This window comes from Pyrus communis, chromosome 1 (genome assembly GCF_963583255.1).
Source record: "Pyrus communis chromosome 1, drPyrComm1.1, whole genome shotgun sequence".
In the NCBI taxonomy this organism is placed as follows: domain Eukaryota; kingdom Viridiplantae; phylum Streptophyta; class Magnoliopsida; order Rosales; family Rosaceae; genus Pyrus; species Pyrus communis.
The window spans coordinates 11,926,140-11,945,433 of record NC_084803.1 but is presented as its reverse complement, the minus strand read 5'-3'; the positions used below and the strand labels follow the sequence as shown (position 1 = coordinate 11,945,433).

Below are 19,294 nucleotides of genomic sequence, written 5' to 3'. Positions count from 1 at the left end.
TGAAGTCACTATCATCTATTTTCTGCTCAAAATCTTTGATCCTTTTTGTACCCTTTTCCCTCCCTTTCCTTCTTTTTCAGACTTTCGTGACACTTCCTTTCCTTTACTACTAAGATCAACTCTAATGGTGGGCTAAAAGTCAAATTACTTTCCAGAATTTCCCTCCAAACCCACTCCAACCCAAGGAGAAATTTTGGGCTAAATGCTAAATGCTAAACCAATGCCAAATTCTCCTCAAAATTTAGCCCAGAAATCGGAGTGGACTCTACCTAATATTTATTGAAGTTTAAATTTTTTTAAATTAAAATGTTTATAAAATTAATTTACGATGGTCTACATATATATATTTTTTAATTTAATTTAACATAAAAAATAGCCTAAGTTCATTCTTTAATAATCCCGGGCTAAAATTTTAGGCTAAAACAGTTGGAGCAGAAAAACTGTTTTTGGGCTAAAAGCTAAATTTTTCGAGCTAAAAAATTTGGTTTTTAGCTCAATCATTGGAGATTGTCTAAAGAGAGGTAGAAGAATTTAAACCCGGATGAAGCGACTGGAAGAAGAACGTCCTGTACCAAAGCAATCCATCACTTGGGATTAAGTGATTGGAAAAAGAACGTTCAGCACTAAAGCAATCCATCACTTGTGCGTTGGTTGTCAAATAATATGAAAATAGTTTAATAAAATTATTTCTATGGTGGTGGTTGTTTTCATTCATGAATCAATCACATCCATAAAACTGTTTTTTTCAAAAGCGATCATTTTCAGACTTGGAGGACAAACAAGAAAATGAAATTATTGGTGGGCTTTCTAGGGGTTTTCTGGTTTTCTGGTTTTTTTTTTTTTTTTTTTCTTCTTAAGAATTCCTTAAGTTGTTTTGGAGTTGTTTATCAAACTTCATTACCTAAAAAATATGCATTAATCAACCCTACAATATATTCATATACACAGTTTCGTTTTCTTAAAAAATTGTAAAAATTATTACCCGTCAAGTGAAATGAAAAATAAAAAATATTACGTTTTATTTGAAACAATTGCTTGCTTGCGCGTGAATACTTTTAAATATTTAATGCAAATGTCGTCTAGTGCCACTTGAAAATCATCGTTGCGAAAGTGGGCAACTGTCCAACCACTCCTTGTATAAGTTTTCAATAAGTCGTGTGATTAGCTCAAGTCTGCTACAATTTGCAGAACTGATTGGATACTAATCTCTATAAATTGATTGGCTACAAAAACCAGCTTAAGTAAACACACGAATTACTTTGAATATGTTATAACAGCTGCCGTGGGGTCTAGGGTTCTTGATGCCACACTCTTAATTAATGATATATTCAACAAATCAAACACAAATAATATTAAAAACTATGATTAGCACCCATCTCAGGCATTTCTGCTTTGGGCAAGCTAAGGATCTATCTTTGCTTAACGGGAAATTAAAACTAAATAAAAAATAAAAACTTAATATATGATAATCATCCTCCTTGTAATTTTTTATTTGAGTTTTTTTTTTTTTTTCAAAATTTTTAATCCCATTATTATTATTTTTTGTTTTAAACAAAAGTTTGGAGGGAGATCGGTTACTTTCACCATCAGCGGCAGAACATATCCACAACCTCAAGTTGAAAGAGCTACGCGTGGCATCTATTACCAACTATTGCCTATATGAATTTACTTAATGTTTTACAAATCGAGGCACGAACGAAGATTACTGGCAACGAGACTCAACTGGATAGGAGCCATTGGCGAATCACCACCATCATGATATATAATGGATTTTATATTTAATTTATATTTTTGTAAGTGCAATAATGCACTCATTTAACAAACAATTACAGGCCCAACAATGATGGATAGGAAAGCTATAGTCACATTACATTAATTCACAATCATTATTTAATATAAAGCACCAAATATTTTGATTGACTCGCCACCTGACATGCTTGACAATGTTTTATTTTAAAATCTATTTCCAAAGCTATTTAGTACTACAATTTACTGATATTTTTTTTCACATTTGTTAATGAGAAGTTTTAAATTTGATTCTCGTTAATGGAGAACTTAAACCATATTATTGTTAGTCCATTGTAAGACTTAACCCAACCCTTTCCTCTATATCATTTATTATAAATAAATAAATAAAATTCAATTCCCAAAAAATTAGAGGAAACTGTTTCCCATTAACTTTAATTATTGTACTAAACAAATAAGTTTCTTGTACTTTTAATAAAACAAATAAGTTTCTCGTACTTTTAATAAAACAAATAAGTTTCTTGTACCAAAAATCCAATTCCCAAAAAATTAGCCCACTCCCTTCCTCTATATCATTTATTGAAAAAAAAAATCAATTCCCAAAAAATTAGAGGAAATTGTTTCCCATTAACTTTAAATTATTGTACTAAACAAATAAGTTTCTTGTACTTTCAATTAAACAAATAAGTTTCTTATACTTTTAATAAAACAAATACGTGGTTCCTTATGGATCAATCATAATTTAACACATGTACATACACTTTATGTTGTTTTGGAATTGGATCCCATCCGAATTCATTTTGTAAGAATCTTAGGAATTCTCACATAATAGTCATTTATCGCGTATCATCGATCAGAAATCATTTTAATTTTTTATTTAAAATTAAACACAAATAGTATCTGACAAAAACTAATCGGACGATGTACAATAAACCCTTATAATGTGAGAATTCATAAGATCCCACAAAATGGATTCGAAGAGAATCCTCTTCCTGTTGTTTTTACCTTCAACTCTCTCACTCTAATTGTACCTCCACCACCTTCGACACTCTCTCTTCAACCAATGTCATCTTCGTTTGAGATAAAAAATAACTCATGGGACACATAACCCGTCGAACGTCCAGCTTTGCACGGGACAAAGAACCTAATGGACAAGCTGCATTCACATCGAGCTTCCTCAGAAGCTTCAGCACCACTTCCCAAACTAATGGTAAGACAATGGTTAGAGAGAAGAAGTAGTGGAAATAGACATTTATATCTCTGTATCTAACGGAATTTTGACGGAACTTTTACTTTTGGATTAAATTTGCTAATTGGTTTGATTACAAGGTTCAAACTCTTTTTTTTTTTTTTTTTTCTCATAAGCTATCTTCCGAATATCTTATGAGCATAAAAATCATTAATCTAATTTAATCTTCTTTAATATATGTGTTAGTTTTTTATTCTCGATTAATGATATGTTAATCAGTTATCTAATGCTTAAGCAATTAAGAATCACATCAATTGAAGGGTCTAATCTAATACTATCTATTCCAAATACTTGTGAGCAGGCATGTAGATTAACCTCTATTAATTGACTATTAATCCAAATTAACCCAATATTAATTTATGAAAAAAAAAAAAAACACAATTTCATTTCATAAAATGAACCGACAAGGTGGCAATAGGATGGAGACACGCAACAGGATGTGCTCCCCATGGCCCTAACACTAACATCACTCCAAAAGTAAAATTTAAAATTAAATATAAATAATATCTAACAAAAATGGACTATGTACAATGAACGGTTACAGAATTATTTTCTTATTTTGAAGATCTTGGACCTTGGAACCCTAAACGTGGTCAAGTAGGAACTAGACACGTGCGCACCACCCTTTATGCGCCAACGCACGAGGCAGCAGCAAATTCTAATTAGCTGCCCAAAAGCTAAATGCAAAAGCAGATCGGATTCCTAGCGACCGAATCTAATAAGCCCACTACTTTTGCGTTTGGCTTTTCGCTTCACATTTTCCATCCTCCTATTGGCTAATAGCCTCTTACGTTTCCTCTTTTTTGCAATAAAAATTTGAGAGATGTTGGAGCACCGCACTCTCCCCAAATAAGCGCGTGCTTGTTTGATTGGATCTTCATAAACGCACAGTCCCACTTCCTTGGCATCCCACGATGATCTGTGGTTTGATTTGATGGGTTTTTCTATTCATATTCAATGTCTATCGTCATGATTACTCGAAACAGGAGAAGTTATAAACAGCAATAATGTTTGGTCGTTCAATTATACTTTATGATCTCATACCTGGTTAAACAAGTATATCATACCTAATTTTAATGTAGGACTCATCTACTTCTATATTTTCTAGTTAGTAGTAATACACAATATGACAAATTCATTCTTGATAAGTAAACATGTTTTAGACCTGGTTTGGTACTGAGGTGATTCTGAAAAAAGCTGCTACCAAAAAAAGCTGGGAGCTGTTTTTGTGTTTGATAAACACTCAGCTTCAGCTTTTTTTCACAGTTTTGGATGAAAAAAAAGCCAAAAACAAGAAGATGCAAAACCTAGCTTTGAAAAACCGGATTTTTTTCACATCTGTTTTACATAAAAGTTTACCAAACACTCTAATACTGCTTTTTTTTTTTTTCAAAAGCACTTTTACAAAAAAGTTCACTAAACACTCTGCTTCTTTATTTCACAGCTGCTTATTCTCACAGCACAGCAGAATCAGTTTTTTTTCAAAGCACAGTAAGACCAAACCAGCCCTTATAGTATTAGCTTGAGTGTAAAAAGTTCTTATCAACATTCAAAAGAAGTCGTACACTTATAACTTGTAAAAGTGTAAGCGAGAAACTGCACATGAAATAGTGCTTGCACGACAAATTATTAGGAAAATTAATGAAAAGTATAAAAAAAAACTTCAGTTTTAATGAAAAATGACAAATAAATGTGTAGTGAATAGTACTAGGACAAGGTAAAAGTATGATTTTTCGTTAAAAGTGAATAATACTGGAAGTGTTTCGTTAAAACTCCTGAAATTATTTCGCGTGATGATACAACTGATTAGTAATATACGTGGACCTTTTAAATTTATTTGATATGAATTGGTGAGTTTGTATTGGATGTGAAAAATCTCAAATATCGTCATATTCTATGATCTAGATTGAACAAGTGCTTAAATTTTTATTTTTATTTCGTACCAATCTTTGTATGAGTGTAAGAGTTCTTAATTTCACTCTGACTTTCTCAGCATGCAGTCATGAATCATCGTGGAAACCAAGTTATGGACCAAAATTAATCACCGCATGATACACTCTCTTTTTTAACAGTCTTTGTAGGAGTGTAAGAGTTCTTAATTTGACTATGACTTTCCCATCATATGGTCATGGATCGCTGTTAAAACTAAGTTACAGACAAAAATTAAGCACCACATAATACTTTCTCTTTTTGGGTAAGCATCATTTTTCATTGGGTCACTTGTTCCTATCAAAGCTAGCTAATACAATATTTATATCTTTCCATTCAACCTTGATGATGTACTTCACGTGTGGGTTTTCTTTTTACTAACTCAATCTGCCCACTAAGATTAGGACAGAAATAGATCGAATTCTATGCTCACCCATCGTTTGACATTAGTTGAATTGTGCATTAAAAATTCGAGAATTCTTGTTTATGTACAACATATTTCGCTGTTTAGTAGTAAGAATAGTAAGGAGACAGGCTTACTTACATTAAAAAATGCTGCGATAATGATATTTTAAACTAAGAAGGAATTATCGTGTGAGGGTTAAAGCACGTAACTTTATGTTATTATTTTGATATATGTCATAGTGTGTCAAAGTTGCATAGAGATGAACCGATGTCTCCATATTAACAATGTGTAGCCAAAAAATTGTCGTGTGTAATCTTGAAAGATATTGGTGTAATTAGAAATAGAATAATTATACATAAATAATTATTTATTTTGTCAAATTTCCAAGGTGAGATTTTCAACAGTCTCATATATATACACGAATAAGAACCACCACCTCCTTTTGAATTAGGTCCAAGAAATAAGCCACATGCTGCCTTTACCTTCTCAATTGTTTATGAACTGCAATTCCATCCAGAGCTCTCTGAGTTCATAGTTTTTTCAAAGGCTTAAATGTTATAATGGTCTATGTGTTTTACTCATTAGGTCAATTTAGTCTATGTGTTTTCAATTTGGTCAATTTGATCCTTGTGTTTATCTCCGTTATCAAATTAAGGACATTTTCATCTAATTTCTATAAATAATTTATAAATTACTATAAAACTTATTTGTTAAATTATAATTTATTTGATTTAAAATATTTAAAATGAAATAAAATTAAAAATTAAAAAAAATATTACCCCCTCTCTTTTCTAAGTCACAACCTTATTCATTTTTTCAGATTGGAAGTTTTATTTCTTATATGTGTTATTTCTCATTGATTTTTATTTTTCTATAAAGATAAAGGGTAATTATTTCTCATATGATTTTTCTTATGAATTTTTTAAAAGAGATTGAATAAAATGTCCTTCATTGGCTAACAGAGACAAACACGAGGACTAACCCTAAATTAGCCAATTCAAAAACATGAGGACTAAATTTGTCATACGGCTATAACACCGGGGCCATTTTGACATTTAAGCCTTTTTCAAAAGAAAAGATGTGGACGACGAATTGTTGGCCAGTAATTAATTAATAAAAAAAAATTATAGCCTAAGAAGGCTAAGAGCATCTCTAAAGAATATGTCAAATATAGTATGTCAAAATTTTATTTGATGGTTGATGTGGCCAATTGAATACAAGTGCTAAATCTTCTTCTTTTTCAATGGATGTGTCAAATATTTATTTTATTATTTTATTGGGCCTAGATTTACATTAACTATTAAAAAATAATCAAAATTAGTTTTAGTTTGTATTCTATTGGTTGTTAATGGGATCCATGCATCAAAAAATTAAATTAAATGACTCACATGACTCACATGCCACATCATATATGGCATATCCATTAGAGAACACTTGAATGTCTTTTAATCTTATTTGGCATATTTGACATCTCCTTTGGAGATGGTCTAAGATCTATTACCCGTTTAGCCTATTGTAATTAGCCTTAACGCCATGAAACTAATAATTAATTCCTCTAATTATCATGTGACCACTATTTAAATACATGCACGAAATTATCAATATTTTCATTGAAATATTCGAAAAATCAAGATCGGTATGGGAAGAGAGGTGAAATGCAAACTTCACACTATATAGGCAAAATATAACAAAATCAATTAATATTGATGATATTTACCGATTCACTATATAAGTTTTACCGGAGCCCATTGCAGATTGAACTTTTGATTTTTTGTTTTTTTTTTTTTAAAGGAGATTTTTCTTTAATTTCGACTAATTTTATACTCATCTCTTTATAAATTTTCACAATTATCATCAAAGGCAACTAACATCAATATTGATATATACACCGATCTTTTAATAAATTTGCATATGTTACAGATACTCTTAGATTGTGATTGTGTAAATGCTAAGTAGATTTGGTTACTAATTTTTCTTTCCCTATAGGATTGTATTTACTTGGAGGACAAGTTAATCCTCTCCTTCTTCTCTACTATAAATACAGACATTGTCTAGAATAGATAACAGACACATAAGAAATCCCTACACTTTCTCCATACTTTCTCTTGTCATACTTCTTATTCTCTTTCAGTTAAATAAGCCACAACATATTATCAGCATGCTCATCCGCTACGCTAAGGAATCTGACAGGGAATTTTTTTATTAAAAACTAGTTCATCAATATCATCACACAATCAGGTTTTTCCAAAACAATGGCTTTATACGCGATATTTTTTAGCCATATTTGCATGAACCTTCACCATAATGCATAGTCCAACTTTACGTTTTACAAATTTTAGATTCTACATAAATTGTTTATGCATTATATTCATAATTGTTGAATTATTGTGGATTGATATTGTGAATATGCATTTAAATATATTTGAATTGAGAAAAACGAAATTAGGGTTATTGAAAACCCTACACGCGACTTGTGACTTCGAGCTGCACTGCCGAGCAAGCCACCAACACTAGGTGAGTAGTTTGGATCTACTGAAAGAACTGAACCGTGAGAAAACCCAAGCCACGAAGCCAACAGCTCTAAGCATGCAACCCAAAAAAAAACTCTATGCCAAGATGGCATTGCCATTATTGAACCACCGCAAGGCTTGGCCTGCAGCCACGCCACGCCACGTAGGTCATCGTCCTTGATGACTAGAAGTTCATCCCTGACGAGTTTTAACCGAGATTCCTTCCAATCTCATTGAAATTTTCATAAGCCCAATTCAAATTTCTAGGGTTTTGGTTCTGACCATTGAGATTCTCACCCTTTTTTGCTAATCATGGTCGTTGTCGAACCATGAACTCACCCCAAGGTTTCCCGACTAAGACATGGTTGCCAAAAGTAGCGGTGCCGGTCACCCTCTCCATTGCGCACATAGAGCGACGCTAGGGCTTCTCTCTGTCGCTCCTTCTCGAATTCAAAGCTCAACAACCACCTACCCTTTCATAATCTAACTCCGACGAACTCTCTTTGCTCCGGCCACCACTACACCTCACGACTTCATCCCCCAACACCGATTCTTTCCAGTTTTTGTGCATGTAGGGTTTCGAATTAAGGTTAGGGTTTCAAATTTAGGCTTAAGGTTTCGAATTGGGGGCTGAGTCTGGAGGAAGACACGGGTCTGTCTGACTATCTTTTCACTTTATCTCTCTCTCGACCACCGATTCATTGTCACTCTCTGATTTCAATTTAGGTTTTTAATGTAGGTTCAGGTGATTTGAATTTTGATGCAGGTTCAGTTTTCGGGAAATCTTGAAATACCGAAATTTCAATTCGGAGATCAATCGTCAAATTCTCATAGCAAAAATTTTCAGTTTGGAATTTGGTATACCATTTTCGGTTCGATATCCCATATCCAACCAGCCCAACTCAATCTCATCTACTCTCGACTGATGCCCACCCTGTCGTCTAGGTATAACTACAGTTGTCAACTACCTAGGGGGACCACGTCACTAAATAATCAAACAAAAAACCTGCATTCAATTCCACGCCCCTTTTTCGAGCGTGGAACATCACTCTCCTGGAAAATATCTCACGAGTCACAATGACGTGTGCAAAAAGCGGGAGAAAGGCAGGTCCCACATCGCTCCCGCCAATGAAATATCAGATACCTATCGCCGTGTGACACGTTAGCTCGGTGCTACTGTGCGCGCGTCTGTTATATATTTACGGTGCTCCTTCACCATTATTCGAAAAAAAAGGCAGCGAAAGATAAGGCTCTGGGAAGACAAACAAAAAACAGAGAGTTGCAGAGAATAGTTATATGGGATGATGATGGAGGAGAGCAACAACGTCATCGCACCGTTCGTTTTGAAGACTTACCAGATGGTTAACGATCCAACGACGGACAATCTAATCACATGGGGAAGAGCCAACAACAGCTTCATCGTCGTTGACCCTCTGGTCTTCTCCCAGAGACTGTTACCCGCTTACTTCAAGCACAACAATTTCTCCAGCTTCGTCCGCCAGCTCAACACCTATGTGAGCAATTAATCTTGAAATTAGTAAATTAATGGGTTTTGTTAATTAAGTAGGGAATTGAAAAACCCAGTTCGTAATTTTGATTGATTTTGCAGGGATTTCGAAAGGTCGATCCAGATAAGTGGGAGTTCGCGAACGAGTGGTTTCTACGAGGACAGACGCATTTGCTGAGAAACGTGGCGAGGAGAAAACAAATGGACAAGAGTTCTAACTCGAAATCGCTTTTTTGTAATTCGAACTCGAATTTCTTACCAACGAAGCACGAGGAGCTCAACGACGAAGATATATTTATGGAGATTTCGCGGTTGAAGCAGGAGCAGAAGGCGCTGGAGGAAGAAATCGGGCATATGAACCGGCGGCTGGAGACGACGGAGCGACGGCCGCAGCAAATGATGGCGTTTCTACACAAAGTGGCGGAGGACCCGGAGATTCTGCCACGTATGATGCTCGAGAAGGACCGCGCGACGACGGCGCAGTTGGGGGAGAAGAAACGGCGGGTTATGATGATAGCATTGACGTCGTCGTCGTCATCGGGGATGGGGGCCACCACTTCCGTTAGAACTGAGGACGAAGATGATGGAACCGTAGGGGTAATTTCGTCATCTCCTGAAGCAGGTTTTGAGATGGAGAGTTTTAATCGGTATTCCACGTCACCGGAGGTCCAGACGGCGTCTGACTGGTTAAGGCAGAGGCGGTTCGTGGATCAAGTTCGCGCTGTACAAAACCCGAATAATATGAATCCGACGGCGTCGGGTCATGGGGTGGAGAATATCCGGAATAGTAGTAGTTCCGGGTACGGGTATGGGAATGGGAATGGTGGCGGCCCTGGCGGGGAAGTGGGATACTTTACGGAGGTGGAAGCTAGTCCGCCACCGCCTTATCCATTTTCGCTACTGGAGGGAGGCTTTTAGATGTAGGTGTTTTTGGTGCTTTAACAATTTATATGTTTCATTTTTCGGTCGAATTTAACAAGATTTTTCTTGGATTCTATATTTGTGTTATTTTCTTTTTATTCTAATTGATGTGCCTTTATCAAACTCACTTCGTACGCAAAAAATACAATTATGTGTTAGCATTTAGTAATACTTGTTTATGTGTAAGTAACAGATTTCCACAAGTTTGTAGCAACATGAAATTAGTTTTCGTTATTAAATGAAAACTTATAGGCGATTTTAGCTATAATCGTCAATCATTTTTTATTCAGTTATATATTCGACCTTCAATGGTTGCAATGCTACATTAAAAATATCATTTTAATTAGATTAAAAAAGAACATTATTGATGAATCATTCTATCACCATTCCTAATTTAAAAATTGAAACGTTCTAAACTACATCTCAAAAGATTCTCTCGCTAAATGAATGTGAGCTAAGTTGTTCTTCACCTGGTCTTGACATAGCTTCGTAACTACATTTATTGAATTATTAAGTTCGCAATAATAAGCCGTAATTTTAAACCATATATCATTGAAGATGTAGTCCGTTCATTTATGTGAAATGAGAATCCTCTTTGGATTCTTTTGTGAGGATCTTAGGGATCCTTAAATTGCGCGGTTAAAAATTATTTTAAATATTTTTATTTAAAATTAAATATAAATAGTATCTGATGAAAATTAACTGCATGATATACGATGAACGATCATGATTTAAGGATCCTCGTGTTAAGACAATCCAAAAAGGATCCTCCTGAATTTATGTGTACGTTTCACCTCTATTACACGTGTGGTAAAACTTGATATGATTATTTAGCTAATAAAGTTGGTAAGATTTGAATAAATATTAAAAAGTTACACAGACACAAGAGGAATATGGATACTTTGTCCATAAAAAAGTGCTTTAGGAAGGAGGATGAAAAGCGGAACCAAGTCGTCAAGTCAATGACCATTTTATTATTTTTATTTTTATTGTATTTTATTCATCGAGGCACTAATTCTCAATGACTTTTAGTAATTTGATTCACATTCAACCTAATTTCACATGATTTATGAGAAGTAACACATTTTTAATATACTCTGGACCCATTACGAATTGCCAGGCAGACCCTACCGCCATTGGCATACTACAATACTGTTAGGAAGTGTTCACATTCAAAAGAGTATTCAACTGAGTACTACATTATAGTAGTATTACTCTTCACATATAATTAAAAGATTCTAAGTTTGATTCTTGTTAAAAATAAATTTGAATCATATTATTACTAATTTATTATGAAACTTAATCTATCATCCTAAATAATATTGTTTATTCAAAAAGAAAATATTCAATTTATGGAGAAAATGTTGGGTGGTGTTGATTCATGAGACAACACACTCGTAAATGGGAATCTGGATTCTTACCGTATTTTTTTTGTGAGGATTTCGGGAATCTGTGAATCGAGTTTGTTTATCGTAAATCGTACGGTAATAAATTATTTTAAATATTTTTATTTAAAATTAAATACAAATAGTACTTAATAAAAACTGATCATACGATATACGATAAACAAATATGATTATAAATTCTCAGGATCTCCCTCAAAAAGATCTAAAGGGGATCCTGTTAGCGTAAATGGTCCATCAAAATGCGGATTGACGCATAAGATGTCTCCACCCAACATTTGCGATCGACAACCCCCGAGGGGCACAGTAAACTTACAAGAGGCACGAGGGGTGCCCTTCGTTTATAAGGTAGGGCCTGTAGGCCATCACCTCTATGCAAACATGCCCTGCCCTTATGTGCCACATTTGCACGCTCGTGACATGGACATGCCAAGTACACAGTGTAGTGTAAGCATAATTTTTAGAGTAAATTAAAGTAATGGTATATTAACTAAATATTCATTACTATTGGTATCTCAATTCATCAAAACGTGTAGTTATGATTATTTTCGTCAAGTTCGTTAGAATTTTATCAAAATAAGTTATGCTGAAAGGACCATTGTTATAATTGGGCTCCCTCAACTCAATAAAACGTGTAGATAAGGTCATTTTCGTCAACTTCGTTAGAATTTTGTCAAAATGAGTTAGGTTGGAATGATCATTGCTACAATTGGGTTAAAGTTGAGGGATCATTGCTCCAATTTGGTTAAAGTCAAGGGATCATTTCTCCAGTTGAATTAAAGTTGAGGGACCAATGGTAATGAATTTTTAGTTGAGAGACCATAGTTGCGGGTTTTGACAAGTTGAGAGAGACCAATGGTAATGAATTTTTAGTTGAGAGACCATGGTTGCACATTTTGATGAATTGATGGACTAATGGTAATGAATTTTTAATTAAGGGACTATTACTCCAATTGAGTTAAAGTTAAGGATCATTGCTACAATTTACTCTAATTATTATAAACTTAATCAAGTAATTGAGATCATGACGTTCACGAAGGTTGTTTACTTACTTAGTGCTTGCACTAAGGGCTAAGGTTGCTTTCTCTGTTGGTTGAATTGGCCACTAGGTGGAATCAGACCTTCGACTCTTGATTGTTGCTGGATGATGTTATTTTGCTACCACCCTAAACTACAGTGTATGCTTACTATATATTTAATCATCTGTCATGTGTTTTTTCACTTTCACTTAAGCTTAGTTATTTTTTTTTTTTTTCAAATTGAAAAAAAAGTAACATTTAATGTGAAAGATAAATGTCAGTTGGTACTACGGTCTAATAATATTTCTCTTCAGTTAGAAGAGAGAGATATTTAGTTCAATTATCGTCAAAGACATATTTGAAACATAGTATTGCTACTCTTTGTAAGACTAAGTTTATTCTCCTCCCTTTGTAAGAGAGGAAAAGATATGAGAATAAATTGAGAGAGAATACTCGAAGCAAAAATGTTCCCATTGAGATTAGTCTTAAGTCAAACAAGATGGCCAATGATGTGCCAAAGATCCATGTCAAAGTCAGACTCGTGCTTAATTACGTTTCCATCTATGTGGGGCCAGGCTCCGAAGTTGACGTAGGGATTTGCCCTCAGAGGCTCACCTTATGGGGTCCACCCGAGATTGAAGCGTTATTGGGCCATTGAGACTCGTGTCCTGCTCTGAGAGAAACCAAACTGCATGATGAATTGGCCCACGGACCTTTGCAACAGGAGAGCGAAGAAATTTTTAGTATTCATCTTTCACGTGATATTTTTAATTTATTTGTATGAACTTCATGCGAGACGTAACTTTAAATTTGTAACTGTTTACGCATCAATGATTATTCAAATAGTAAAGTAACCATATTTTTTAGTTAAATATTAAATTATAAAAATTAATATTAAACGATAAACAAATATTAGTTTAGTTAATTTTTCGTAAATGAAATTTTAATGAGGGTTCTTAAAAATAGACTGTTTTCATCATCGAACTACTATGCATGCTCGCAAGAAAGTTAAAAAGATAGGACTGTTTTGTAACTCCATGAGACATTGAAAAATCAAAGGAAAACTAATAAAAATGACTTAAAAACTTTGAGTTTTAACGAAAATGATAAAAATGTGTTGTAATTGAATAGTACTAAAATTAACTTTTTAGAATAAAAATGTGATTTTTCGTAAAAATAAACAATACTCAGAATTTTTCGTTAAAACTTTCAAAAATCAATAAAAAAAAAGTCTGTGGGCCCCGAGGGTCGTAGGACAAGGGGGGTCTCTGTTCTCTCAACCAAGTATTTCCTTCGGCTTAAGGGGGCAAGGGAGCAAGCCCATCGACTCCTGAAACCACGTGGGGACAGTAGAAGGGAAGAAACACGTGTTTGCTTCCCAGTGCTTCACTTTTGATCCTCCTCCTCACGCGTTCAAATGAGAGTCGAGGGTCGAGACGCCAGGAGAGCGCAATGTGGTGGTGCTCTGGCGCACACTATCTTGGTGGACGTTGAACCCATGACTAAGTAGGGTTCCCCACGTGTTTATATCCAGGTTCACCAACTATACAGCATGGGTGTATTTTCTACCAATAGCAATTTTTAACCTTTTCATTTTTTTCTCAAATAAATGATACTATATCGTTTGTTAGTAATCAAGGAGATGTCAAATGTAAATATCAAAATAATATTTTATAATTTATGTGACAAATTGATATTTTGCATAATTTTTTACTAAATTGATATGTTAAATAGAAATATCATTTTATAACTTCTTTCATCTCTTTGTTGGGTTCAGTTATTAGGAAAACCTATCAAATACTTACCGCACAAAACAACATTTATTATGAATTGCATCACACTTATTAATAAAGCATAAACTAATTTGACGGTAGAAGGTTTTGTCTTCAATTGACTCAGGTCCATGTAAGAAATGGAAAGATTGGTTAGAGAGAGTTTGTTGTCATTTTTTACTATTATATGTTTAACATCTCTTTTGGAGATGCCCTTGGTATTACAATTTTTCTTACTTGCTAGTGAGCTTTATTTTTTATATTTGAATGTAAATGTCGTTGTATTGATAAAAAAATAAAATAAAAAATTTGCATGTGATGAATTGTTCAGTATATAGAACATTTCTCTTTAATTATTACGCCACGATAATGAAAGACATTGCCACTAACTAGATGCTATGATGGGTTCAAATATGGAAATATACTTATTGTCCAAGGTTTTGATTAGTTTTAGTGGACAAAGTGTAATGGTGGGGGGGGGGGGGGGGGCGCTTTGTATGGGCTAGGGCATGAAAAAGAGGGTGACACCTGTCCCTTGGAGGCTAGGTTAATATGTCCATTTCTTGATTAATTTTAAATCAAAACCTGGTGTGTATAAACACAACAAAAAATGCACAAAGACCGACGTGGCATCTGCCATTAGCTTAATCTAGAGCTCAATAATAACAAGGCATTGGGGATAATTAAGCAAGTGATATATATGAATCAAAATGTTCCTTCTCTCTTCTTTAAAAAAAAAATGTAAATTGTCATTTTAAGCAAAGTATTACACTTAACATTTTTTTTTCTTTTAAAAAAGTAATAACTGGTAATAAGTCACGATTAACCATTTTTTTTGGGCTTGAAGAGGCTATGAGAAATTTCACCTTGCTCGTGACCAGAATTAAACAAATTAACCAGCTCGGAGCATCGAACATTCAATATTTTTTTGTTTATTGGAGAGCCGCAATCTAGGCTCTTATAGATGGGCCACTTGCTGTGGTTGTATTATACTTATCATTTATTTGTATCATTTTTATAATAGAGATAGGATTCACAACACACGTGGACTTCATTTCTATTAGATATCTAATACAAATCATGCTATAAATAAATAGTAAGAATAGGATTTTCATTTTAAGCAAAGTAATCTTGTCACTTTTTCACAAGGAAGGGTTGGTAACTCAAATAATTAAGCATTGTGATATTAATTACATAACGTTTGAAATGCAGCTGAAATTAAAACAAAACACAAAATGTGACAAATCTAGTAGGTAAAAAAGAAGAAATTAAAATTCAACATAAGAATAGTATTGTCCATTGTTTTGGATCCTTTTGTTTGTTTGCCAATCAAACATGAATAGTAACTCAACAAGCTTTGAGCATCCTAACATTAATTACGACCACATTTCACTTGGAAAGAATTGCATGATGTAAAACAGTATGAGAGAAACAAAAACAAACAAATGATTTAAACCCTCTAGTACTATGAAGCCATTCTGGATACATCCATTGGAGATAGGTTCCAGGAGGATAGGTTAATTTGGCCGGCTACCAGGAATGGGGTGTACTCGGTGAGATCTGGATATCATTGGAAGCATGCTAGCTCAAGCTCTATGATTGGTAGAGCCTCCTCGTCTTCCCCTATAATCCCGAACAAAGTTTGGAGAAGTATTTGGCAGCTGAGGACTCCTCCGAAGGTCCGGAACTTTATATGGAGGGCTCTGAATCGTGCGTTGGCAACGATGGAGAATTTGTTCAAACGTCGTTGTTCTCCATCACCGTGTTGCCCAATTTGCTTCGAACAGGATGAATCTGTAGAACACATGCTCCTTCTGTGCCCGTGGGTTGAGCCGATTTGGTTTGGTGGCCCGCTGAATTACAGGGTGAATAGAGCAAATATATCGACTCTTCATGCCTGGGTTTTGTCTTTATTAGGGTCTAACTTGGGTTCAAAGGAAGAAATTGCTAGGATTTTGATGTTTGTGGCTGTTACTTGCTGGCACATATGGAAATCCCGGTGTAGCTTTGTTTTTTATCACATGGGTATTTATCCTAATCGAGTCATCTTGGCTATTTTGACATCGGTGAATGGGTTTTTGGAGGCGACTGATGGTTCTGCTAGTCGCCATCAGCGGGATCTAACTCGCTCTAGTCCTCCTGCCTGCTGGGGTCCTCCGTGCAGTCCTTTTATGAAGGTGAATGTGGATGCGAGCTGGGAGGCTAATTCTAAATGCGGGTTTACGGGAGTGGTGATTAGGGATCACGAGGGGAAGTTTGTGGCAGCTAATCGTGGTCAGGTTGGGGTGCCTAGTGCGGCTGCTGCCGAGGCTGCTGCGATTTTGCGTGGGTGTGAGTTGGCAAAAGCGTTGGAGTTGGAATGCATCATTGTGGAGTCCGATTCTAAGGAGAATATCCTTAGTTTATCTCAGGGTTATTCACGGGGCAGCTGGGAGGCTTTCCCCAATATTTCTAAGGCTTTGCGTCTTGGGGGGAACTTTCAGGATTGTCGCTGGTCTTGGGTTCCGAGATCGGCCAATTTGGCGGCGCATGTGTTGGCGTCGAGAAATAATCCGGAGATGTGCGATGTAAATTGGGTAAATCTCCCTCCATCTTCGCTGGTCCGTGTTCTTAACAAGGATGGGTTACCCTGCCCCCATTAATTTTTGTTTTGGCTGGGGAGGGGGAGGCCGTGCCTTTGGTCTGGGTCAGTTGTATCGATCCTCCTCCTTTGCTTGTGGTTGTGGTTGCCTTTGTGGCTTGCTCTCGTTGAGCTTCTGTTGTATTGTGGCTTCGGCCTTGGTTTTAATGGAAGCCAGTTCTCCAAAAAAAAAAAAAAAAAACCCTCTAGTATTTTCTTCTGCACTTATTCTCTTATTTTCATTGGAAAACTAATGAAGATGGTTTAAAAACTTTGAATTTTAACGATAAAGACAAAATAAAGGGTAAAGTAAATAATACTAGAATTGATTTTTTAGTGTAAAAATATGATTTTTCGTTAAAGTGAACAGTACCGGGAGTTTTTCGTTAAAGTTGCCTATTTTTATTTGCTGATTGTAATTTTATTATTACAATCCAATAATTAGAAGGATTCTAAATGACAAAACAAGTGCGCAAATTATTTCTCAAAAAGTAGTATGGGAGAGTATGTATTGTTTGGTGACTCTCCATGCGTCCCGGTTTCGAAACTTCCTTCTCCTAAATTATATATAATGGTTTGGTGATCACTCCATATCATTATGTTGGTTTATTATTAGTTTAATTTGCATCAAAAGGACTCAACCATTATATATAAAGAGTAAACTGTTGATCCCCCCTGAACTTTCACCTAACTTTTGATTTACCCCTAAACTTTTAAATTGGAAAATCAAGGACTTAAACGAATTTTTTTGGCCGATTTTCCCTGCTATTAGTTTTTCATTCATTCCATCCAAATTTTTATTAAATGAAAACATGTGCACAACGTGGTAGTTCGGTCGCGTGAAAACCCTAGATTATAAAATGTTAACATATGGAATTCTGTGTGATTATATAGTTTTTGTGTCTAAAGGTCTAGCGAAGTGACGTTTTTGTTCTCAAATGAGAGTCATGTGATAATAGATAAAGTTAATTTAAATGGAATCAATGAAAAACTAGTGGTAGGGAAAAATTGGCTAAAAAAATTAGTTTAAGTCCTTGATTTTTCAATTTCAAAATTTATGAAATAAATTGAAAGTTAAATGAAAATTCAAGAGGAAAATCTATCATTTACTCTATATATAAATATTTCTCATGTTGTATAAGCCCATGACAATCACATGCCGAACCAATGCTCTGAATTCCAAAGAATTTGAACCGTACATGAGTCATGATGCAAACAGCAACAGCAACATCATGGGTCTCTGCATAATTGTTGGTTTCCTTTTTGGAACCAGCTAGTGCAATGGGAATGTTCAATAAACCATGCATTGCATTTAACTGAAAGTTCGTTCGACTGTTTTATTCTGTACAAATCATTTCCCACATCTAGTTCAAATAAAACACAATACATTGACAAAAGATTTTGTAGATCAAGGCGTTAAAAAAAACTTCTCGTGCATAATCGAGGTTCTAGTTTCGGTTTTCTTCCACCCGCTATCGCTCATATATAAAAAGCACATAGACAACACATTAACTAATAGATGTTGTTCGAGGCAAGGATTTCCCCTCGCACAGCTTCCCAGGGGTGTTGGCATTTGGTTGGTTGTCAGGCAAGCTTTTACTGCTGGCTGTGCTGCAAGATGGGTCAGTGGTTAGTTTGAAAGGTGCCTTTGTGGGGTCTTAGGTATAGGTCTTGAGGCTCTTAATCAAAACTAACAAGGATCTCGGCATGCCACTGTTATCTCAGTATAACAGATGCTAGATAGATGTAATTTAAGTCGATTACTTGTGCCCCAAGTTACTTAAACTTCTCGTTATCAAAGAATTGTCGCAGATGGATTAAGTTTGCATTAAGTTCTTTTTCTTACCTTGTAAATAAGGACTTTTAGTCCATAATCTTATGTCCAAAACAAAGGGAGTTCAAGTCCCTTTAAACCATTTTCTCAATCCAAGTTTACTTTAATGAGAACAGGTTCATTAACTTACCAGATATGAGTATAAATGAATCTCTTAAGTAGAAAACAGTTAGAAATAACTGGAATACATGCTGAAAAGTACATTACGCGATAGATTTACTAATTGAAAGTACAAGCAAAGAGACTCGAGCAAAATTTCACCTTGTCGGATAAGGTCAAACGTCTTGCAGCCACTTCTCTTTGAGTTTACAGAGGTTGTGTGCTAAAATGGATAAATGACAAATAGGTTTTACACGAGGGAATCGATACTATACCACT

At 35.0% G+C, this 19,294-nt stretch overlaps 1 protein-coding gene across 1 annotated transcript; it reads left to right on the top strand.

The window, feature by feature from the left end:
- The first annotated feature begins 9,084 nt into the window (after positions 1-9,084).
- Positions 9,085-10,342, top strand: LOC137718578 (heat stress transcription factor C-1-like). Its single transcript, XM_068458130.1, has 2 exons — positions 9,085-9,354; positions 9,450-10,342. Exons 1-2 carry the CDS (start codon positions 9,142-9,144, stop codon positions 10,263-10,265), a joined length of 1,029 nt encoding a protein of 342 aa, XP_068314231.1. The 5' UTR covers positions 9,085-9,141; the 3' UTR covers positions 10,266-10,342.
- The last annotated feature ends 8,952 nt before the right edge of the window (positions 10,343-19,294 follow it).

Excerpts from the sequence above, each read along its gene's own strand:
- LOC137718578 (XM_068458130.1), top strand. The coding sequence starts at position 9,142 with ATGATGATGGAGGAGAGCAACAACGTCATCGCACCGTTCGTTTTGAAG. Across the intron at positions 9,355-9,449 it reads TCCGCCAGCTCAACACCTAT|GGATTTCGAAAGGTCGATCC; the intron begins GTGAGCAATTAA and ends TTGATTTTGCAG.